This window comes from Bufo gargarizans, chromosome 1, assembly GCF_014858855.1.
Source record: "Bufo gargarizans isolate SCDJY-AF-19 chromosome 1, ASM1485885v1, whole genome shotgun sequence".
Lineage (NCBI taxonomy): Eukaryota > Metazoa > Chordata > Amphibia > Anura > Bufonidae > Bufo > Bufo gargarizans.
In genome coordinates this window covers 470,874,872-470,892,169 of record NC_058080.1, presented here as the reverse complement: position 1 = coordinate 470,892,169, position 17,298 = coordinate 470,874,872, and the positions used below count along the sequence as shown (strand labels likewise).

Here is a 17,298-nt window from a genome sequence, read left to right as displayed (position 1 = left end):
CGTTCTGAACGGATGCAGATGGTTGTATTATCTGAACGAATCCGTCTGTGCAGATCCATGATGGATCCGCCCCAAACGCGAGTGTGAAAGTAGCCTGAAACAAGGACCTCTCTTTTACACCTTTTTGTGCTTATTTCTGCAGTTCCTTTTACCTTTCCTATTGCAGTCTACTAGCATCAATTTCTTGTGAAGTTTGTGTACTATGTAATGGTGTGATGTACCATAGGTGTTTGTAGCTTTGAATATTGCAAGTTAATAATCTTGTGAAGGTGATCTTGATATGTTATAATGAAAATACAGGGAAGTGAGGCAGGAAATCAGTACCATATTATGTTTTACTTCAATAATTTAAAGGAATTGCAGATGTTAAAGGACATACACAACTACAGAGGTAAAAGATCCGAGAGTACCCACCAAGATCTATGTCAAAGGTTTCTCACATAGCAAAAAAACGCCCTGCTTTGTAGATGGGTCCCTTTTCCTTTTTGGCTAATATCCTTCCCCACGTTGCAAGGCCTGTTAAAGGGTTAGAAATTGACAGGTTGGTAGCTACATCTACTAGGTGGTACTACAGACAGCTTTCTTTTTTTGGAAGAGAGCTAATCGGCATATGCTGTGTGTGATTACATTCTAAGGATGGATTCACTCATACTGTTTTAGAGGCATTTTTGGTGGTAAAAACACCAGCTCCAGGTATTATCTTAAAGCCTATGAGAAATATGAAATGCAGAACAAACATTTTTTTGCTCCTGGCAAATTCCGGATAGGTCATCAATATCAGATCGGCGGGGTCTAACTCCCAGCACCCTTGCAGATCAGCTGATTGAAGAGGCCACTGCGCTCACAGAAGCTCCAGTGAGCACTGCGATCTCTTCACAGCTTACTAAGCATACATTTTATATCGGGTGTGTTTGGTATTGCAGATTAGCTACATTCACTTGAATAGGACTGAGCTTCCCCTAAGCCACGTGACCGATGTACAGTGAAGTCACTGGTCTAGAAAGAGGCCTAAGCGCCTAGAGAGCACCGCGCTCTCTTTGAACAGCTGATTGGCGGAAGTCGGACCTCCGACAATCTGATATTGATGATGTTAATGTTAATATTCCCTTAGGTTCTGTGCAAAAAGCATAGAGGGGACCCATTTTATAGGCTGTTTATGGGTGCCATATTAGATCCATAAGCCCATATACATAAAACAAGTAAATTACCTCTAGCATTAAAATACATTCTGAAGCTAAGGCTAATAAAGCAAAAAAAAAAAAAAAAGTTTAAGAGTAATACTGTAAATCCCCCATCTACCTAAGCTCTGTTCCTGTCTTGTGGCAAGCAGTAGCATTGGCCTCTAACAAAAAAGAATATAAGAAATTTATTTTCTACACTTGTTTTTTATATATAAATCTTCCCTAATATTTTAATACACTGTTAATAAAATTAAGCCTCATGTGTCTTTAGTGAAAGAGGAAAGTTTGCCCAGGAACAAGCTGCTCTCTTTCAAGAAAAAGAAGAATTTAACAGACAGTATAAGCTACGTCAACAGGTTTGTACTATTGGTTCTCCAGTGTTTAATATTTCTTGTTTTTCCCTTTTCTCTTCCTGGAGATACAAAGTAGAAGTATCAAACTGGCTGTTATGCAGTGATTAGTCTTGAGCAAATTTTACAAAATTCCAATTTGGCTGCTTCACCGAAGCGCATTTCTTTGTATGTAGCGGGTGCAATGACGGGAAACGGCGATTGCGCCAACCTCTGTCATTGAACCTCTCAGATGCCACATTCATCACTGATCGCGGCATCTGAGATAAAAAATGAGGGCTTTCAGGGGTTAATAAGTTTAAAAAAATATTCACCTTATACATTTGAGCGCGAAGAGTTCGCCGTGGCCACCTTGATTGAAGATCCCACGTGAAATCTCTCACAGGATCTTCAATCAGGATGGCCACGGCGGCCTCTTTGGGCTCAAATGAATGAGGTTATTTTTATTTTTTTTACCACCATTTCAGAGAAAAATTATTTGTTACCACGAAGCACCAGAAAATTCGGCTTTGTGGCAAATTGAATTTTACCTGAAATTCGGATCAAAGTCCAGTTCAGATACTTTGATGCACTGAACCCTAACAGTTATATAAAATTATAATATACTATGTGAGGCATTAGCTCTATCTCCAGGGTCTCAGTCACAATATTCTCGCTGACAACTGTGTTGAATGTCCAAACAGTGCAATTATTTTGATACCAGCACCAGCAAACACGATGCGAAATGAAAACTTTCCCATCTGGGCTCTACCTAAATATATAACATGATCCCTGACTCACCTATACAGAGCGCTGTTCACACATGAAACATAAATGCAGCTTTCTCCAGCCATACAGTCCAGCAGCTTCCGGGCTGTGACCCTTCAACAACACGTTCTGGGGGATTGTGGCCCAGTAATACTCCCGACTCTGGCCTTGTGACCCTTGTTCCCAGGCATCAAGGCGTCCACTAAAGTTCCGGCTAGCACCTAGCCCGTGGCCCCTCAGCCTTCCCCTGCTGAGACCACACTGACAGAGCCTCACCAGGCCTCTGTCTGTACATTCCCCACTAACTGACACCCTGGGAGGATCTTTATCCCAGTCTGATTATCGCAGACCTCACCTGTGATCCTCTCTGGTCCAAGGGAACACCCGTGCTGGAAGGGTGTGGATTAGCAGATCCCGCTTCCAATCCTATCTGCAAATCCATCTAAAATCCAGCCCAGACTACACCAACAAGAACCTTGTCTCAGCAACCTACATGCTGCTGAGACTATTACCTCCCGTATTTTAGCTATCCCACCCAGCTGAGGTATCTGAGTGGGATATATACCTCTTCCCGCACTGTCCACCTCATCGCACTTATCGCAACTTTTACATATTATTGTAATATAACCCAGTGTGTGAGACAATATTTTGCCCCTTTCAAAATGTATGTTGAAATTCCAAGCCACTAATTCAGATTCAATTAAACAAAGCATTTAATTTTCTCCAAATCCTACAGTATCTATTATTTATTAATGCAGTCATTTTATATGTAGGAACTTCAGGAAATGTTGGAAAAACACAGGCTACAAAATGAGGCTTGGCTGAAAGCAAGGGCAGAAGAGAATGACAAAGAAAGGAGAGACATTTGCAAACTAAGAGTAAGTTGGGATTGTGATGGGGGCATCTTCAATGGTCGTTTAGGTTTTTTGCATATACACTTTTATCCGAGTGGATTTCATTTGCCAAGGAAGAATATAAGGGGACATCTACATGGGATGTATGTTGGTGAGGAAAATTTGTGATGAATGCGTTTTGCACGCACGTCATAAAAAACTGACTGTGGTACCAAGATCCGAACCCGGACTTCTTCACTGAAGTTCGGGTTTGGGATCGGTGTTCTGTATATTTAATTATTTTCCCTTATAACATGGTTATGGCAGGCAAGTGTGGATGCGGTGCGATTTTCACGCCTGGTTGCTAGGAGATGATGTAAGTAAATTGATAAAAGTCAATTCACTGCATTATTTTTCCTTATAACATGGTTATAAGGGAAAATAATAGCATTCTTAATACAGAATGCTTACAAAAATTTGGCTTTAGGGGTTAAAAAATAAAATGTACTCACCTCATCCTGTTGTTCGCGCCGCCGGCATCATCTTCTTTCTTCTTCTTTCAGGACCTGCCAAAGGACCTTTGATGATGTAATCTTCTATCTTTATTCAGCAGGACCTGCGCTGACGTCACTGCACTCAACACATGGTGAGCGCGATTACGTCATTAAAGGTCCTTTGGCAGGTCCTGAAAGAAGAAGAAAGAAGATGATGCCGACTGCGCGAACAACAGGATGAGGTGAGTACATTTATTTTTATTTTTTTTAACCCCTAAAGCCACATTTTAGTAAGCATTCTGTATTAAGAATGCTATTATTTTCCCTTATAACCATGTTATAAGGAAAAATAATACAGTGAATTGACTTTTATCAATTTACTTACATCATCTCCTAGCAACCAGGCGTGAAAATCGCACCGCATCCACACTTGCCTGCAGATGCTTGCGATTTTAATGCAGACCCATTCATTTCTATGGGGCCTGCGTTGCGTGAAAAACGCAGAATATAGAACATGCTGAGATTTTCACTCAACGCACAAGTGATGCGTGAAAATCACCGCTCATCTAAACAGCCCCATTGAAGTTAATGGGTCCGGATTCAGTGCGGGTGCAATGTGTTTACCTCACACATTGCACCGGCACGGAATTCTCGCCCGTGTGAAAGGGGCCTTAATCTGCCAGAAATTCTAATCTATGGCAGCTGTGTGGCGGTGTAGATTTAAATGTTCAGCCACAGCCCTCATGCCAGGCCCCTCCAACATTTCTCATCACTTATGAAACATGTTGAGAAGTGAAAAGTTGCAAATTGTGGTGTAAACATGGTGTGCACCATAATTTGTGACTTTTTAAACCACAATGGTGGCGTAAAACAGTTGTCAAGTGTCCCTGATTGATTTACAGGGTAAGCCATGTACATGTTATCATAGCAACAGATTTCATACTTTGAGGGGAGATCATTGCCCTTAAGATTAGAAAACAGGGTGCGCTGGAAGAAAAAGTGTTACACGTTTACTTTACAGAATTTATTCTCAATGCCCAACCCCTATATAATCAATAACGTCTAAAAGCTTTTGATTGAAAAACGCCAAAAGCAGCTCCAAATGTTTTTTTTTCCTCCTGGACATTTGGGACCCACTATGGTATCAGAGTCTGGGCCCACCACACCACGCTGCTTGCAGAGTTTTGGTGTCCACCTGACGATGCGGAGGCAAACAGATCCGTCCTGACACACAATGTAAGTCAATGGGGATGGATCCGTTTTCACTGACACAATATGGCACAATAGAAAATGGATTTCTCCCCCATTGACTTTCAATGGTGTTCAAGACGGATCCGTCTTGGCTATGTTAAAGATAATGCAAACGGATCCGTTCTGAACGGATGCAGACGGTTGTATTATCTGAACGGATCCGCACCAAACGCGGGTGTGAAAGTAGCCTAAGGCTGTCTAGACATACATTAAAGAGTAACTAAACCATTATATAAACTTTTAATATGTTGTCCCTAATGCCCTAATAAAACTTCCTCTAATATACTTTATTAATACATTTTCAATTTTTATTACACTTTTTCCTACCTAAAGCGCATTCCCTTTCGCTTAAAACTCTGTTGTCTGTACACTGCTGACAGCCCAGCGGTGTACAAAGTACATTTTATCAATGGGCAGCAGCAGCGCAGGGAGTACGGGCAGGACGCTCATTGCTGCTCCTGCCTGTGCTCCCTGGACGATTACTAACTCCTGGCATAGTACATGGGTACTCTGTACCCATCTACTATGCCAGGATTAGCTAAGTGGAGTGGCTCCTGCTTCTGCCTGCTCCGCTAAGCTAAGAGAACTGCATGTCATTGATAGAATGTACTCCGTACACCACCGAGGTGTCAGCGGTGAACAGAGAACAGCGTTATAAGCACACAGTGAATGGTGCGCTTTAGGTAGGAAAATGTTGCAAAAATAGAAAATTGATTAATAAAGTATATTAGAGATAGTTTTATTAGGGAGAACATATTAAAAGTTTATATGAAGGTTTAGTTACTTTTGTCTAAGTTTATATCTAATATTGCTTGAGTTAGTTTGGGACAGGCTAAGAGCAGAATTTTTCTAAACCTAGATGTAAAATCGCACTACATTTTGTGGCAATTTTATGCCAAAATTAAGGTGCCACTGACTTAAGTTTTATATTAACAAACAGAAGGAAAACAATGGCCGCTTAACCATGTGGTGACTGTGTCCAAACTCACTATCTGGATGTTAGACAGTGCACAGGAATAATCCCATGTCAGCAGCAGACATGAAAATCAGTTCTGTGAAAGTCCAGCACACATTTGTAAAGCCTCATTCACACATCCGTGTCTGTGCTCAAATCCGTGAGAAGGTGGTCAGTGATGCATCCGTGAAGCTGTCCGTGAAGGATCTGTGGGTCCGTTTTTTGCTGTTTGTGTGCCATCCGTGTTTCACTTACACTGAAAAGCAGATTTAAAAAAAAAAAACATCTCTTCCTAATAATCCGTGAAAAACACATGTAGCACGGATGGCATCCTTGTTGCATCTATGTTTTTCACGGACCTATAGACTATAATGGGCGTGATGGATCCGTGAACACAGACAAAATAGAGCATACATCTGTGCTAAAAACACGGACCCACGGACCATGCTAAAACACTGATGTCTGAATACACACATTAAAATGAATGGGGATGTGTGCTGTCCGTGGAGAACACGTGCAGCACACGTCCGTGAAACAATGACGTGTGAATGAGGCTTAACAAGAAGAAAAGCAGCAGACCAAGTACTTGCTCTTAACCCCTTAAGGATTTTGCCATTTTTCAGCTTAAGGACCAGGCCATTTTTTGCAAATCTTATCCAGGCCATTCTGGGATAGTTTTCTCGTCACATATTGTACTTCATGATATTGGGAAAATTGAGTCAAAAAATGTCATTTTTATTTATAAAAAATTAAAAAAAATACCAAAAAGTTTATAATAGATAGTAATAACTCCAAGAATAGTTATTACTTTACATTCCCCATTGGTCTACTTCATGTTTGGATCATGTTGTGAATGCCATCTTATTTTTGGGGTACGTTAGAAGGCTTAGAAGTTTAGAAGCAAATCTTGAAATGTTTCAGAAAATTTCCAAAACCCACTTTTTAAGGACCAGTTCAGGTCTCAAGTCACTTTGTACGGCTTACATTATAGAAACCACCCAGAAATGACCCTATTTTAGAAACTACACCCCTCACCGTATTAAAAACTGATTTTACAAACTTTGTTAATCCGCTAACAAAGCAAGGTTAACAGCCAAACAAAACTCAATATTTATTGCCCTGATTCTGTAGTTTATAGAAACAACCTATATGTGGTCGTAAACTGCTGTACAGGCACACGGCAGGGCGCAGAAGGAAAGGAACGTCATATGGTTTTTGGAAGGCAGACTAGGATAATTTTAAGCTGCCATGTCACGTTTGAAGACCCCCTGATGTACCCCTAGAGTAGAAACTCCAAAAAAATTACCCCATTTTAGAAACTATGGGATAAGTTAGCAGTTTTTTTGGTACTATTTTAGGGTACATATGATTTTTGGTTGCTCTATATTACACTTTTTGTGAGACAATGTAACAAAAAAATTTTGGCACTGTTTTTATTTTTTATTATTTACAGTGTTCATCTGACAGGTTAGATCATGTGGTATTTATATATAGCAGGTTGTTACGGATGCGATAATACCAAATATAACTAAAAAAATGATTTTTATTGTGTCTCCATATTTTAAAAACCATAGTTTTCTTTTTATTTTGACGGTTTGATTGGTACTATTTTAGGGCGCATATGACTTGTTGATCGCTTGGTATTACACTTTTTGTGATGTAAGGTGACAAAAAATGGCTTTTCTGACACTTTTTTTTTGTTATGGTGTTCACCTGAGTAGTTAGGTCATGTAGTATTTTTATATAGCAGGGTGTTACTGACGCGGAAATACCTAATATGTCTACTTTTTATTTATTTATTTCACTTTAGCACAATAATAGCAATTTTGAAGCCAAAAAAATCACATTTTAGTGTCTCCATTGTCTGAGACTGATAGCTTTTATATTTTTGGACCGATTGTCTTAGGTTGGGGCTAATTTTTTGCGGGATGAGGTGACTGATTGGTACAATTTGGTGGGGCATACACCTTTTTGATCCCTTGGTGTTGCAATTTTTGTGATGTAAGGTGACAAAAAATGGCTTTTTTACACCGTTTTTATTTTTCACCTGATGGTTTAGGTCATGTGGTATTTTTATAGAGCATGTTGTTACAGATGCGGTGATACCTAATATGTCTTTAAAATTTACACTTTTTTTAACTTCTTTTTTTACTTTATTTTTTGTCCCACTCTGGGACTTCAACATTACAGGGTCTGATCCCTGTTTCAATGCAGCACAATACATCTGTATTGTACTGCATTGACAATCAGTGTATTACACAGTGTAATATACTGATAGTTTGCCTATGAGACCCAGCCTGGGTCCCAAGACCTTGCAATGGCCCCAACATTCCGGGCCCCAAGACCTTGCAATGGCTTGGGGCTGCCATGGCAACCATTTGGACCCCGATGGCTAAGGTGAGGGAGCACAAATCTCCCATATGCCGCGGTCAGCGCTGACTGCGGCATGTGAGGGGTTAACCCATCGGAATCAGCATTATCACCGATGCTGGTGGATGCAGTAAGGATCCGGCTGTCAGTAACAGCCGGATCTTTGCCGCTGATCGCGGCACCGCACGTGGGGGAAGAAAAGGACCGCAGGACGAAAATGCTCTTCCTGGGGTGCAAAGTACCGGCCCTTTAGGAAGAGCATACTTATCCTGGGTCGTTAAGGAGTTAAAGGGGTTATGCAGCCTGTTTATTGATGACATAACCTCAGGATAGGTCATTAATATCTGATTGGTGGAGGTCCAACACCCGGCACCCCCGCCAATCAGCTGTTTGAAAGAGAGGCGGAGCTCCTTGCGAGCGCTGCTTTCTCTTCATTTCACTATGTGTTGCCTCCCTTGCGGTGTAGTGTAATTACAAGTACTTGTTCCATTCAAATGAGTGGAGTGAGTACTTGTGATTACACTCGCTCGTGAGACTACGGAAAGTGTAATGAAGAGGAAGTAGCGCTCACAAGGAGCTCTGCCTTCCCTTCAAACAGCTGATCGGGGGAGTTCTGGGTGTTGGCCCCCTGTTGATCAGATATTGAGGCCTGCACAATCCCTTTAATCATAACATGACAGTGTATATTTAGTTTTAATTCTCCTGTTTTACGGCTAGATCATTATAGAAGCTCCTTTGCCCAGACTACATGGGTGCAGTTTAGCATAAAGAGTTTTTACTGTTAATAGATTGAAAGGACTGGTGGACTAGTTCTCATATCTGGTTTGAAGTGCCTAAAGGAGAAATTCACAGATATTTGGAGAAGGAATTTTATTTCCTGTATAACTGCCTGAAGTAGCCTGCTGCTCTTTTCTTAACCCTTTCATGACCGGGCCTAAAAAAAGGCCTGAATGTCTAGGCCAGTGGTGGGCAAACCTTTTAGTCAACTGAGCCAAATTTCAATAAAACCGCAATTGAAATTTCTTTTAAGAGCCAATTCCGGACACTCCGCTGATGATAATCAATATGAAGAAGACAACTAGCATAGTATGCGCATAAATCCATCAGGGTGACATAAATTTCAGGTGAAAACATAAAAAGACTATCAGCCGTAAAAGACACACTATATTGAAATTGCCTCAGGCGGCACCCTATTTTTGTGGGGCTTATTAACTAAACTTCAATATCTCACCTTTCTACAGTTTGATCATTGCACTGTCCATTGGTAAATTATAATAAATCACTGCATTACCTTTGGAGTCTGCACTTTTTATGTTGACACCGTACTTTGGGCATGACATAAATGATTTCTATGTCTCATGTTTTCAATATTTTTATTGCGGCAACAGTGCCAGTGAGGACTATTAGAGTGTGTTTTTACATATTTTTATATGTACTTTACTTACTTTGATCTTGATTATTATTTCATTTTATCTTTATCATTTTTTACTTTTATTAAACTTATATGCAGAGCAAGTACAAGGTGTGCACGCCTATTTTATTACTTTTTCTGTTTAAATAGTTTACATGCCATATAAATGATGATGCCAAATAACTGAGAGTCACCTGTAGAAGGATGTAGCACACTTGACTATGCCTACTATGGCGTCACGTTCGTAGCACAGCAAGCGCCTGCGGCAGTGTTCTGTTATATTTCCCTACCTGGGAACTTTCACTACCCTCGTCACTTCCTGTTGTGACGCAGCACGTTCGGACGTTTGGAAGGAGGTGTGTACACCCAAGTGAAGGCGATTACTCCGGCTTCCTGTGTGATGATGCGCCTGCGCTAATAGTGGGAGGAAATATGGGCATGTGATATGAGATGTACTTGCCCTCTCCAGCTTTGCGGAACGCAAATGCGTTCCACAGGCAAGAAGACAGTAGTGCATGCTTCACAAATCAGCAGGAGGGGTTGGTCTTTCGGCTATGTGGGAGCCTGCACCTGTAAGAGACGCATTTAAGGGACTAAAGAGCCGCTTGTGACTCGCGAGCCGTGGTTTGCCGACCACTGGTCTAGGCAATATTTTGTGATTTTGTGCTTGTGGTGGTTTAGTTTATTTTTTTTTGTTTGACTACCAAAGTAAGTTTTGCAAGGTTTTTCACTTGACAGTTAAGTTTTTTTTATAAGCATGTTTTGTTTTTTTTAGAGATTTTTTGTCTTCCTTTTTTTAAGTTTAATTGGGGGGAAAACTGCTAATTGTTATTAAAAAGTCATTTTTTTAATTATAGCTTTTTATTTCTTAAATAATAAAACTGACACCAATTTATTTTTTTATTGAAATGGGTTCCCTATTTTGTGACAATCGTTTTGATATATAACATGTATAGGTTTGAGTGAATTATGGTGACTGTTTCAGTTAGCGACTGTAATAAATAAAAAAATATATATATATATATATATTTTTTTTTTTTACTTATATTTTAATTTATTGTTGGCACATAATATGTCCCCCAGGAGGTCATTAAAAGACTTCTGGAGGACACAGACTTTTTTTTTTTACTTTTTTTTTTCACTCTTTACACTGCAACTGGGGTATCCACAGGAGCCCCAGTTATAGGGGAAAACAGACCCCTGTGGGGGCATTACACACAGGCAGAGCTGATCAGGGTCTCCTTAGACCCTGCAGCTCTGCTCCTGCCCAGAGATGCTTCCTGCTCTCTCTCGCTGCACTCAGGTACTGCTCTGCTGCCAGCACTGGAGAAGGCAAGAGCGGCAATAAACCGCTCCTGTCTTTTCCTTGAGTCCCCGCTGTGTCTGAGAGCCAGGACCCGACCTGCTCCTGCGAGACTGCAGGAACTTTAATTCCAGCGCTGGGATAAAAGGGCTGCCTGACTGTTTATATATGTGCTATCTGCACATGGTATTTCAGAAAGGACATACAGTCAGGTCCATAAATATTGGGACATCGACACAAGTCTAACATTTTTGGCTCTATACACCACCACAATGGATTTGAAATGAAACGAACAAGATGTGCTTTAACTGCAGACTGTCAGCTTTAATTTGAGGGTATTTACATCCAAATCAGGTGAACGGTTTAGGAATTACAACAATTTGCATATGTGCCTCCCACTTGTTAAGGGACCAAAAGTAATGGGACAGAATAATAATCATAAATCAAACTTTCACTTTTTAATACTTGGTTGCAAATCCTTTGCAGTCAATTACAGCCTGAAGTCTGGAACGCATAGACATCACCAGACGCTGGGTTTCATCCCTGGTGATGCTCTGCCAGGCCTCTACTGCAACTGTCTTCCGTTCCTGCTTGTTCTTGGGGCATTTTCCCTTCAGTTTTGTCTTCAGCTAGTGAAATGCATGCTCAATCGGACTCAGGTCAGGTGATTGACTTGGCCATTGCATAACATTCCACTTCTTTCCCTTAAAAAACTCTTTGGTTGCTTTGGCAGTATGCTTTGGGTCATTGTCCATCTGCACTGTGAAGCGCTGTCCAATGAGTTCTGAAGCATTTGGCTGAATATGAGCAGATAATAATGCCCGAAACACTTCAAAATTCATCCTGCTGCTTTTGTCAGCAGTCACATCATCAATAAATACAAGAGAACCAGTTCCATTGGCAGCCATACATGCCCACACGATGACACTACCACCACTATGCTTCACTGATGAGGTAGGGGTGAACTAACTCTCCTTAGGGAGAGAGCACCTTAATTCCTCTGGAATTCTGGGAGGGAAGGGATGCAAATGAGCTCTTAACAAGTTCTGCCTCTAATGACACCAGATGTAAGGCAACTATCCTATAAGTCAAGGCTTATTTTAAGAGCTGAACATTGACTTATAGGATAGCTGCCTTACATCTGGTGGCATTAGAGGCAGAGCTTGTTAAGAGCTCATTTGCATCCCTTCCTCACTGATGAGGAGATATGCTTAGGATCATGAGCAGTTCCTTTCCTTCTCCATACTCTTCTCTTCCCATCACTCTGGTACAAGTTGATCTTGGTCTCATCTGTCCATAGGATGTTGTTCCAGAACTGTGAAGGCTTTTTTAGATGTCGTTTGGCAAACTCTAATCTGGCCTTCCTGTTTTTGAGGCTCACCAATGGTTTACATCTTGTGGTGAACCCTCTGTATTCACTCTGGTGAAGTCTTCTCTTGATTGTTGACTTTGACACACATACACCTACCTCCTGGAGAGTGTTCTTAATCTGGCCAACTGTTGTGAAGGGTGTTTTCTTCACCAGGGAAAGAATTCTTTGGTCATTCACCACAGTTGTTTTCCGTGGTCTTCCGAGTCTTTTGGTGTTGCTGAGCTCACCGGTGCATTCCTTCTTTTTAAGAATGTTCCAAACAGTTGTTTTGGCCACGCCTAATGTTTTTGCTCTCTCTCTCTGATGGGTTTGTTTTGTTTTTTCAGCCTAATGATGGCTTGATTCACCGATAGCGACAGCTCTTTGGATCTCATCTTGAGAGTTGACAGCAACAGATTCCAAATGCAAATACCACACTTGAAATGAACTCTGGACCTTTTATCTGCTCATTGTAATTGGGATAATGAGGGAATAACACACACCTGGCAATGGAACAGCTGAGAAACAAATTGTCCCATTACTTTTGGTCCCTTAACAAGTGGGAAGCACATATGCAAACTGTTGTAATTCCTACACCGTCCACCTGATTTGGATGCAAATACCCTCAAATTAAAGCTGACAGTCAGCAGTTAAAGCACATCTTGTTTGTTTCATTTCAAATCCATTGTGGTGGTGTATAGAGCCAAAAATTTTAGAATTGTGTCGATGTCCCAATATTTATGGACCTGACTGTGTAAAGCCAGTGGGCAGTCGGGAAGGGTTTAAAGGACAGTCTGGGATATATATATGGATGACCTATCCTCAGGATATGTTATCAATATCTGTCTGCCAGACACCTGGCACCATAACCAATCAGCAGTTTCAGGCAGCCACAGCACGAAAACACTGTATGGACGGAAACAGATAGCTTTGTACTCTGTATCATTTCTGGCTGCGGTGTAATGCAGTTATGCTCCCATTCACTTGAATGTGAGCTGTGCTACAATACCCTGGCACAGCCACTACACAATGTACAGAGCTGTCGGTTTCCAGCTCCGGACACAGTGTAGTTTCCGGCGTCACTGCTGCCCAAAACAGCTGAATGGTGGTGTTACCGGGTGTCGAAACCCCACTGATCTAATATTGATGACCTATTCGGAAGATGCATTACATTTTAAAAAGCTTCAGATCCTTTGACTTTTGGTTATATTACTGCCTTGTCCTAAAATAAAATAAAAATCTCCTTTTCCTCCACCATTCTGCACTCAATACTTCATATTGAGAAAGTGAAAACAGAATTTTAATAACTTATGAGCAGGCAGGTGGCACCAAGGGCTAATGTTGATAATGCGATCACAAACATTTAACCCTTCAGAATCCATTGTCAATTGTGACCACAGCTTCCTTTCCCAGGGAGTGCTGTGCTCCTGGGGCACAAACAGGTCCCTCGCATGGCGCGCAGGGGAGCCATTCATTTATCGTGGTAGCCTCAAGCCTGCTGGAGGCTCCTAGGCTTACTACAGCACTGTTCCTATGGAGTCTTAGACTTATCTGTAATACAGTTATGAAGGTCACAAAACTATATACCGTATTTTGCCATATAAGATGCACCTAGGTTTTAGAGGAGGACAATAAGAAAAAAATCTTTTTCATTAGACCTCAGGTCAGACCGCCAATGTTAATCAGACCTCAGCTCACAGCCCCAATCAGACCCCCAATGTTAATATGACCCTTAATCAGACCTCAGATCAGACCCCAATGTGAATGACCCCCAATTAGATCTTAGCTAATAGCCCCAATATAAATAAGACCCCCCATTCAGACATCAAATGAGACCCCCATGCCTCAGATCAGCCCCCAGCCTCCTATGCGCCATCAGCCTCCTATCAGCCCCAGCCTCAGATGTGGCCCACAGCCATCAGCCTCAGATGTGCCCCCAGCCTTAGATCAAATAAAATACAAAAATACACTTACCTCTCCTGCTCCGGATGCCGCTGCTCCTCACTGCCAGCGCTCTCTCTTCTTCCTGCCGCGGCTGTGCTGTGACTCGACGTGCACAGCGTCACAGAGCACCCTTCATAGCCAACAGCCGAGGACCAGGAAGCAGCGACAGTGGAAATGGTACAGAGCCTTCACCGCTTCCTGGTCCTCTGGTACTAATGAGCGCTTCCATAATGGAAGTGCTCATTAGTATTTGCCATCTAAGACGCGGTGACGTTTTCCCCCCCACCGTGAAAAATACAGTAAATGAAGTATCTTTGTAATCATACTGACCTGGAAAATAAAGATAACAGCAGGTCAGTTTTGCAGGATAGGGAAATGCTATAAAAACGAAAGCCATAAAACTATGGTGGTATTGCATTTATTTCCAATTCCACCCATTTGGAATTTTTTTCCAGTTTCCCACTACAAAGTATGCAATATTAAATGGTGCCATAAGAACAATCTAACAAAAAACAAGCCCTCATACATCTACTTGAACAGAAAAAAAAATGTTATAGCTCAGGCAAGGTACAAAGGAAAAAGAACGAAACCACAAAAACTGAAAATCGCAAGATCTTGGAGGAATTAAGGTGCAATATGATCCCTAAATGTAAACGTGTATGTTCACCAATTCTAAAACATTAGTATGTTCTATACCAAACTAATAATTGCATTGGAGCAGTGATGCTATAAGTAACCTTCACATTAAGTAATGCATGAACACAAACCATTGCACTATTCTATATTAAAAAGTTTACCTTTTGTGCTGCAGTTATGCCCTTGCTATGAAAAGTAATGCAAAGTACTACTAAAGAACCTGTATGTGAAAATCTATAATAATAATCAACTCCGCAACTGTTTTAATTGCTCCGTAGGAAGAAATTCTTCTACAACAGAAAAAGGTAAAAGAAGAAGAGCAAATGATTGAAAAACGCAATCAGCAGTTGATTTCTATCATGCAGCAGTTCAAAGGAATGTAAAACCCTTTTATGTTAGTGGCAGAGACAGGAAGATTAATCTCAAATCTTTCAACTCTGTGTTAATCTGAAAAATGTGTGATTTGTACTTGCTATAAACCATTCCTAACCATTACTAACCTGGTATGCAATGCATCTTTCATATGTTTTATACTTACCATTTGATGCACTGAATAATAAAACAAACCAATACTAGTATGCTTTTTTTCTAGGATTTGCACGTACTGGTAAAAGTTCAATACAATTTGGGATGAGGTCAGTCATTCTATTCATAGTGTGAACATTTCCTATTAATGCTGTATAATTCAGGAAGTGTTTCACAAAAATATTGATATGCAGTGCAACTTATTAAGACTATACCACTGTTAGGTCCCTTTCACACGAGTGAGAATTCAGAGCGGGCGCAATGAATGACGCGAACGCATTGCGCCCGCACGGAATCCGGACCCATTTATTTAAATAGGTCTGTGTACATGAGCGGTGGTTTTCACTCATAACTTTAGCGTTGCGTGAAAATCGCAGCATGTTCTATATTCTGTGATTTTCACGCAACTCTGGCCCCATAGAAGTGAATGAGGCTGCGTGAAAATCGCATCCACAAGTAAGTGCGGATGAGATGTGATTTTCACGGATGGTTGCTAAGAGATGTTGTTTGTAAACATTCAGTTTTTTATCACGCGCGTGCAGAACGCAGTAAATCGCATTGCACCCGCTCAATAAAAACTGAACAACTGAACGCGATCGCAAACAAAACTGAATGGCTTTGTTTTCGAACTTGCGCAGTTTTCACTGCACGCATCCGCAACACATCGGGGCCTAATCTGGACACGCTCGTCTGTAAGGGGCCTTACAATGTGGATGTGGGTCCGCTGTACAACTAAAAGAGATTTGGGGCTACTCCTGAGAGCATTATCTCAAATGGCCGCCCTGGTATTCACCCTTTAATTCCTATACAGGGATCTTGACTACACTGCAGGGGAACCACCAGGCCATTACCTCTTAGAGTAGTCTCTGTTCAAGTGACTGCAGACTCATGGGGATCAATAGACACTGATGCAGAGCAAAGAGGGATCAGACGAAACCATGGTCAGGTACAGGCCAAAGTCAGTGTAGGCAAAGTACGTGCAATGCGATAAATAGTCCATGGTCAGGACGAGCAGCTCAGAGTCCATACAAAGATCAGGCAGAAGTCACGTCATGTACCGAAGGGTCATATCCGGGAAACAGACAGAAATCTGAACGCTGGCAGGCAAACGTTTATATCAGTGTGCTTTACAGGACACTAATGAACTCAATCCCATTACTCGGACACCTTCCCACAGAGTAAGGTGCCTCAAGTGCCCCAAGATGGCCAGTCTTTGGCTGGTGAAGATTAGGGTGCACACACTGGCCCTTTAAAAGCCGGAGGGAGCTCATGCTCTATGGGCAGCATGAGAGAGGCCAAGCTGGAATGCAAGCCGCAGACTATGTGTGGAAGGACAAAGTTACTCCAGCATCTTGGCCCAGCGAGAGGAGGGTCTGGGTCGCTGGGGACCAGAGTCCTGGACCGGGTGAGCACAGCAGCGGCAGCCACTGTAACAAACACCACGTTCTTCATGTAAAAAGTCATGATGAGCTAGTAAGAAATTGTGTGATATACAATAATAATAAAAAATGCCCCGCTATGTACCTATTGTTGTTAGGCAACAAGGCTTGTTTTTTTGTGAGTTTCCATATATCCCCTGCCATTCCAGTGCTGTTGTTTTGGAGCATTATTTACTCGGCTACAGGGATGACATTACATTCACAACACATGACCGCTGCAGCCAATCCTAAATTTTGCCTCATCCTGGGAAAGCCCTTGAAATGTGGGTGAAAATTATTGCAACACCTCATCCTAGATTGAACTAATATATATAAGCAGCATTTAAACTAACATAGGTTGCTGTATTCATCCTTGTATTATATACAATATCCACAAGAGGGCAATAGATCATCAAGTATCTGCAGCGATTCTGTAGCAGTTAGTCATGACAATCCTGGCTAATGGTACCAGCTTGTGTGTTTCCAAGTTAGTTCATTAAGTGGACGGATTAGATTTACATTCATACAC

The 17,298-nt window shown here is 41.5% G+C and overlaps 1 protein-coding gene across 1 annotated transcript in view; it reads left to right on the top strand.

The window, feature by feature from the left end:
• LOC122932912 (rab9 effector protein with kelch motifs-like) overlaps nt 1-15,366 on the top strand; it is a 96,396-nt gene extending 81,030 nt beyond the window's left edge. The window contains exons 17-19 of the mRNA XM_044287590.1: nt 1,453-1,537; nt 3,052-3,156; nt 15,105-15,366. Of these exons, the coding sequence (XP_044143525.1) occupies nt 1,453-1,537; nt 3,052-3,156; nt 15,105-15,209 (295 nt within the window). The 3' untranslated portion in view covers nt 15,210-15,366. The remainder of the gene's footprint in view (nt 1-1,452; nt 1,538-3,051; nt 3,157-15,104) is intronic.
• The last annotated feature ends 1,932 nt before the right edge of the window (nt 15,367-17,298 follow it).